This window comes from Chiloscyllium plagiosum, chromosome 26 (assembly GCF_004010195.1).
Source record: "Chiloscyllium plagiosum isolate BGI_BamShark_2017 chromosome 26, ASM401019v2, whole genome shotgun sequence".
Lineage (NCBI taxonomy): Eukaryota > Metazoa > Chordata > Chondrichthyes > Orectolobiformes > Hemiscylliidae > Chiloscyllium > Chiloscyllium plagiosum.
The window spans coordinates 27,245,717-27,253,777 of record NC_057735.1 but is presented as its reverse complement, the minus strand read 5'-3'; the positions used below and the strand labels follow the sequence as shown (position 1 = coordinate 27,253,777).

The 8,061-nt window shown below is 39.1% G+C and overlaps 1 protein-coding gene across 1 annotated transcript in view; it reads right to left on the bottom strand.

Annotated features, from left to right (window-relative positions):
• The window catches only part of tmem167b (transmembrane protein 167B), a 31,642-nt gene that overhangs the window by 2,059 nt on the left and 21,522 nt on the right, over positions 1-8,061 (bottom strand). The window contains exon 2 of the mRNA XM_043716759.1: positions 3,565-3,696. Within this exon, the coding sequence (XP_043572694.1) occupies positions 3,565-3,696 (132 nt within the window). The remainder of the gene's footprint in view (positions 1-3,564; positions 3,697-8,061) is intronic.

Here is an 8,061-nt window from a genome sequence, read left to right as displayed (position 1 = left end):
TGTGTGTGTGTGTATATAGTGCAATGGTGATCACCTGTAATGTGACATGAACCCAAGGTCCCGGTTGAGGCCCTCCCTATGGGTACCGAACTTAGCTATCAGCCTGTGTTTGGCCACTTTTCGCTGCTGCCTGTCCCGAAGCCCGCCTTGGAGGATGGTCACCCGAAGGTCCGAGGTCGAATGTCGGGACAGGCAGCAGCAAAAAGTGGCCAAACAGAAGCTGACAGTTAAGTTCGGTACCCATAGGGAGGGCCTCAACCAGGACCTTGGGTTCATGTCACATTACAGGTGATCACCATTACACTACACACACACACACACACACACACACACACACACACACATTTTGTGGGGTGAATATGTAATTGCAGAGTTACATTGTACTTTGCTCAAAAACTGCATGAATTCATGTTTTAGATTAGAATCAATCTAAACATCATGGCATAGACAGAGAACACAGGGGGCTAACACCTTCAACATATTGTCTAGCTATCACCCATTGTCAACAGCTAACCTGAGAATGCAACTTTTTAAAAAAGGTTTTGTGATTTACACATGAAAGAAGTGAAACTATCATGGTATTCAAACAGATGAAAGACTCAACAGAATCAATTTTTCAATGTATAATTTCAGTTACATCACACTAAAATTTTACTACAAATTCTGTATGTTAGGATTGAGCCCTCCACTATAACCTGATGAAGGAGCGACGCTCCGAAAGCTAGTGTGCTTCCAATTAAACCTGTTGGACTATAGCCAGGTGTTGTGAGATTTTTAACTTTGTACACCCCAGTCCAACACCGGCATCTCCAAATCATGACGCAAAAGTTTAGATAGAGTCGTTGAGATGTACAGCATGGAAACAGACCCCTTGGTCCAACTAATCCATGCCAACCAGATATCATAATCTGATCTAGTCCCATTTGCCAGCACGTGGCCCATATCCCTCAAAACCCTTCCTATTCATTTACCCATTCAGATGCCTTTTAAATGTGGCAAATTGTACCAGCCTCCACCACGCACCACCCTCTGCATGATAAGTTGCCCCTTAGGCCCCTTTTAATTTTTTCCCCTCTCAGCCAAAACCTATGCCCTCTAGTTCTGGACTCCCCACCCCAGGGAAAAGACTTTGTCTGTCTATTTACCCTATCCAAGCCCCTCAATTTTATAAGCCTCTATAAGGTCACCCCTCAGCCTCCAACACTCCAGGGAAAACAGCCCCAAGCCTATTAAGCCTTGCCCAATCCTCCAACCCTGGCAATATCCTTGTAAATCTTTTCTGGAATCTTTCAAGTTTCACCTTCCGATAGGAGGGAGACCAGAATTACACACAACATTTCAAAAGTGGCCTAACCAACAGTTGCAACATGACCTCCCAACTCCTATACTCAATGCACTGACCAATAAAGGAAAGCATACTAAATGCCGCCTTCACTATTCTATCTACCTGCGGCTCCACTTGCAAGGAACTATGAACCTGCTGAACAAAGAGACCTTGGACTGCAACACTCCCCAAAACCTTCCCATTAAGTGTACAAGTCCTGCCCTGATTTGTCTTTCCAAAATGCAGCAGCTCACATTTGTCTAAATTGAACTCCATTTGCCATTCCTCAGCCCATTGGCCCATCGGATCAAGGTCTGGTTGTACTCATAACTTTTGCTGTCCACTACACCTCCCATTTTGGTGTCATCCGCAAACTTACTAACTATACCTCCTAGGTCCACATCCAAATCATAATGAAAAGCAGCGGACCCAGCACCTATCCTTGTGGCCATAACGGATCCCAGGCCTCCAGTCTGAAAGGCAACCTCCACCACCACCCTCTGTATTCTACCTTCAAGCCAGTTCTGTATCCAAATGGCTAGTTCTCCCTGTATCCCACGAGGTCTAACCCTTCGTCACAGAGTAGCAGGAAGAACTGAACAGGAGTCACAGTGGATTACTCCACACACACTACGAACTGCTCACAACGATACTAGTTGAGAGTAGGGTCAAGTGTCTTGTGAAGAGAGAAAGAATTGGTGCTTTGAGTCCAGTATGAGTCTTCTCCAGAACAGAAAGATTGTTGAAAAATGGATTTTTTATACTTTTGACAGAGAAGCAAAAAGGCAGATTGGAATGGAGGCCCCGTACAAAAGCCAAAGTGGTTGTTAATGATGATGAAACAGGGAAAGGTAAAATAAGTTAGATTTGATTTGATTTATTATTGTCACATGTACCAAGATACAATGAGACGTATAATTTTTAAGGAAAATCACACCCTAAATAAGTACATTAAGGTAATAGAACAGAATGCAGAATATTGTGTTAGAGCTACAGAGAAGGTGCAGAGGAAGATCAACTCTAATATATGAGAGGCCTGTTCATCAGTCTTATAACAGCAGGGAAAAAAAAACTGTTCTTGAATCTGTTGGTATGTGTTTTCAAATATTTGTACTTTCTGCCCAAAGAAGGTGCAAGACAGTATAGCTAGGGTGGGAGAGGTCTTTGATTACGTTGGCTACTTTCCAGAGGCAGTGAGAAGTATAGACAGAGCCAATAGAAAGAAGGCTGGGTTCTCGTAATGGGCTGGGCTGCACTGGAATAGAATGTTTTCTATGGTGCATCTATAAAAAATGGCAAGACTCATTGTGGAAATGCCAAATCTCCTTAGCCTCTTAAGTAGGTAGAGGAATTGGTGTGCTCTCTTGACTGTAGTGTTGACGTGCAATCTTCCGATGAAGTACAACACAAACTTGAGGAACACCACCTCATTTTCCACTTAGGAATTTTACAGTCCGAGGTCTCAATATTGACTTCTACAACTTCAGAAATTAACCACATTATGTCTGTTCTCCATTTTTCTTATGTGGTCTAACACCCCCTCAACCCTTGTCTTGATTTTGCTCGTAGTAGAAAAAGACCATTCTCTTCCTTTCATGTGTTAATTAATACTTATTTTACACATCTTTCTCCTTTACCACGTTTAACAATCCCTTTCTCTTTGCACAGGGTCTTCACACCATCTGCTCTTTTGCTCCTCCTCTGCCTCTGTCAAAAAGTATATTAAAAAAAACTACTTTCCAACACCTTTCAGTTCTGAATTTGTCATACTGGACTCAAAATGTTAACTCTGCTTCTCTTTCCACAGATGCTGCCAGAACTACTGAGTTTCTCCAGCATTCTGTTTGTTTCAGATTTCCAGCATCCACAGTATTTTGCATTTTTCTGTTATTTGCATTGTCTGATAAATATTTATTCAAGAAGATCTAAAGTTATAAAAATAAACACAAAAATATTGCTGGACATAGAGAATATCAAACTACATTTATTTTACGACTTTAAGATGATTTTAGTTCATGATCTATTAAATCGCATGCTTTAATCCAGTGTAGTTACAATATTTAACTTACTAATCAAATCTTTTTAATCAAAACCAATTAGTTTACCCCTCAAGAATATACAATACAAACTTGAGCAATAAGTCATTCAAAATCCAGATGATCTTTTTATTATTTGATTTTATCATATCCTAAAACAGATTAATGTTTTTGTTCATTAAATCTAATATCACATCAATTTACCTTTGTAAAATACACCCCATACCCCTTTCTTTTCAGATAGTAGCCACTTATTTAGTCGGGGAACTTTCTTTAGGTATGCACAGGTGCATATAAAAAGCAAGCCAAAGACCAGGAGCCCATCGAAAGAATATACTGCAAAACATAAGTGGTTTTGGTTAAAACTGAATAGTCTTCTTTAATTCATTTAAAATACATTCTTTAGTGTTAAGATTATATAAAACTCGTAAATATATTCAACATTACTCCATTATGGGGTTTCACATAGAAGTCAACAGTTTTCCAGCATCAATCTTGCAACTTAGTTCTTCATAAGAATATTAAAAAATACAAAACTCGCACAGGATATAACTTCATTTCTTTTTGTAATGCTGCTGATACGTAACAGGTAACTTTTCACAAATGAGAAATTGTTTCTCTGTTAAATTGGTCGGGTTATAACTGCCGGTCGTGATGTTGATTCAAGTTGCAGCCGAAACAGAAATGTCAAGAAAACATGGCTACATGACCAAATGTACAAATGAAATTATTTATTGGCTTGGGACTCTAGCCTCAGGAACAATAGATGTACTGTAGATTCATGGACCAGAAGTGGTGAACCTGCTCCCTCAGCTGATAAGTTGGGGACAAGCCTCCCTTCTCAACTAGGCCAAGTGAGGAAATTTCATAACCATCAAACCATCAATCAGCTCAGGGAGGAACTTCCATCCACACAATCTTGTCTGTTGGTGAAAGGTAGAATGGACACCTCCTGTGGAATGAGCCCATCAATGGTCACGAATAAGATGAAATTCCCAAGTAACTCAAAACGTAGTGCTTGATGTCTCACCCACTGCTGTAAAGTACTGGCAGAGACAGGTAGGCAGTCATGGCAATATCATGTCACCATTTTTTTATCACCACTCATCTCCACACCAGAGCAGCCAGCCTGCTTACAGGATGACTATAAAATTCCACTCATTGTGGTAAATAACATTGCATAAAGTCAATTTAAAATACTATGTACTTCTAGGAAGCATTTCCTGTCAGCTACAATTAAATGTATCTGTAATACATAAAAGTTAAGATTCAAAGACAAGTTATTCAAAGTATTCAATTAAAAGTATCTAGGAAAAGAAAATTCTAGAGGCTTGCAATTGACTTTAGGAATTTTTTTAATTCACTTGTGGGATGTGGACTTCTCTGGCTGGCCAGCATTTTATTGTCCATCCCTTGAGAAGATGCCTCCTTGAATGGCTGCAATACACATGTCCGATCACATTTTTGAAAAAAAGACAAAGCCAGAGCTTTGGCCCACAGACAAATACAATTAATGTCAGCAGGAAGGCGCTCAATTTCCATTAACTGCATTAGAATTTAAGGTCTTAAAAGAATAGACAGAAAACTTCCATAGGAGATTCCTGCTAGAAGCTGCCTTTGAAGTTTGCTTTTTTTTTGCTGTTTTTAATCCATATATCATAAGTTAAAAACTGGTGTTAGTACATATATTTAGTGACTGTTTTAAAAACACAGTCACTAAATAATAGGCCAGAGACCCAGTCCACAATCAGAACACGTAGCTGAGGAATTAGAACCGGAAACCAATCAACATCCTGTTACTCAACAAGTGCTGAAAAAGCTTAAAATATAGATAGAGTTTAGGGAAACAGATAGAAAGGAGGAAAGATAAAGAAAGAGAGAGAGACACACATATCGATGAAAACACTTTCCAGTTCCAAGAATGGAAAAGCAGTTAAAGGTTTAGGAAGAACTTGACCAGATGGAAACTGGCAGGTAAAACTTCTCTCCACTCTGTAACTATCCAAATTTTCCTGTTAGAGAGTCAAGTTTTGAAGCCCTTAACTAGTTACATTCCTAAATTTTAAGGAGGGTGATGTGTAGTCCTTCTTCACTACTTTTGAATGGGGAGCAGGACAGTTACAATGGCAACAAGAAATGAGAACCTTCATGTTTCAGGGTCAGTTAGCAGGGAAGGCTTGAGAAGTCTATTCCATGTTGGCCCGTGAAATGACCATTGATTGTAATCAAACAAAGGTTGCAATTCTTGGTCCACTAGAGCAGTCCTAAGACACATACCTCAGCGGGGTGCATAGAACAACCAGCAAGATATCTTCACTGCAGATTCTAACCACTTCAGAGAATTTGCCCTGTGTGAAATCCACTCAAATACACTCTCGCAATCCTGAAGGAGTTTTGTCCTCAATGGGAGCACCATAATCCTCTCTCAAAGTGAGCAATTCTATTTCCTTACTCAGATACTGGAAACACCCAATCCCTAATGTCAGGGAGGATTTGAAACTTTACTCTTTCCTCCCACACTAGGACTCCCATCACTAAGAAATTTTTACCTAAGATGACATTATCTGGGGACATTAAGTGAAGTGATGCAATCAGAAGCCAAGATTGCACCAAATAAATCTAATGTGAGTGGAATGGGAGAATAAATGAATACACCTTTACTTGTTTCTTTCTTTTAACCAGAATGCATGTCACCGGGACAAAAGGTATCATGAATACATAGATTTATGGCTGTTTTTAAAATACACTCAACAGCCCAATAAGCATTACTGTTATAAAAACAGAAATTGCTGGAGAAACTCAGCAGGTCTGGCAGCATTTATAAACAGCAGCTAACAACCTGTATGAGCTCTCCGAAAGTAATCGACTTCCTTTCATTCAAAAGGCACAACAGAAATTATATTTCAGCATTATTCCTTAGAAGACCTTCAAAGGAGATTTTTATCCATATAGTAAGAGTAGATTTGCTTGCAGTTAGACAACAGATCTACAGTGATCTCATTAAATGGCAGAATATGCTTGAGGGGCTGAATGGCTACTTCTGCTTCTATGCTCCTGAATAACAAGATCATCAATTGCTGCCACAAAGGAATTCCAGATCACTAATTCCTACCTTGGACTTTTGAACTCCATCTTAAAAAACAAGGACATTGATAAACTGGCATTCCTTAGTTGATTTGTAGTCAAGTTGTTATTTATTAAAAGAACTTTTTTATTCTTTTCAATCCGTTCTCTTCTGATTGTTTTATGTTTATCTGTGTTGCAAAGTATTACTCTCCATCTCTTCCATATTTAAGTATGTGTGAGAAAAGCACGGAGTATGTTCATTCAACATCCATATTCTGAAAACTGTACACTTGTGTTACAAACAAAGGAAGCAGATAAATGTCACTATAGTTTAAATAAAGGGAAAAAATTAAATCGCAGGTCTGTTTAATGTCTGGTGGTGAGAATAAAGAGAAAATAAATGTTTTTGAACTCACAACTGGTTTGTAACATATTCTGAACACTATACACTTGTATATGGATGTTGAACGAACAGGTTCACTGACTGAAGTATGCAGGATTTGGCTGTCTATTACCTCCAAGTCAGGGATTGGTGCATGATATTGTAGAGCAATTTGTCATTTCCTGGTTATGTGTTAAAGTTATTAACTGCACAAGTGTTGAAAATGAAAAATATTCCAGAATATCAGGTATTGATATTCTTCTCCACACAATTTCTAATTCATAAAAACTATAATATTGTATTTGACAAATAAGTCTAATGTATATTGCACTAGTCCAATCCATCAGTACAGAAAATAGCTGTGGATGTAAGCTAGTTACATTGTATTTTATTAACTCTAACAATTATTATTGCAAAATGCACAACATAGAGCTTTTATTATGCGTTATACTTGTGAAAATTAAAGTCATAATCATAGACTAATAACAGCACAGAAACAGATCCTTTGGTCCAACTGGTCTGCACCGACCAGATATTCTAAACTGATCTATTCCCATTTGCTAGCATTAGGCCCGTATCCCTCTAAACCCTTCCTATCTGTATACCCATCCAGATGCCTTTTAAAATGTTGCAATTGTACCCATCTCTACCACTTCCTCTGGCAGTTTGTTTCATACACTGTCTACTCTCTCGTAAAAACGGTTGCCGCTTAGGTCCCTTTTAAGTCTTTCCCCTCTCACCTTAAACCTATGCCCCCTAATTTTAGACTCCCTTACCCTGGGAAAAAGACCTTGGCCATTTCACCCCATGCCCCTCATGACTTTATAAATCTCGAAAACGTCAGCCCTCAGCCTCCAATTCTATCGGGAGAAAGTCCCATTCTATTCAGCCTATCTTTATAACTCAACCTTCAATCCGGCAATATTCTTGTAAATTTTTTTTGCACCGCTTCAAGTTTAAATAACATCTTTCCTTTAGCAGAGAGAACAGAACTGAATGCAGTATTCAAAACGTGGCCCACAAATGTCTTGTACAGCTGCAACATGACGTCCCAACTCCTATACTCAGCATACTAACAAAGCAAGCTTGCCAAATGCTTTCTTCAGTAAAACAGAAGGCAAAAATACACACAAACTCATCCTCACTGATCTGCCAATGTTTGTACTGGTAGGAGTGACTACTGCACAGACTTTGTGGAGACAGCATGGAAAGAGGCCCTTCACCCTACTTGTCCATGCCAATCAGGTTTCCTA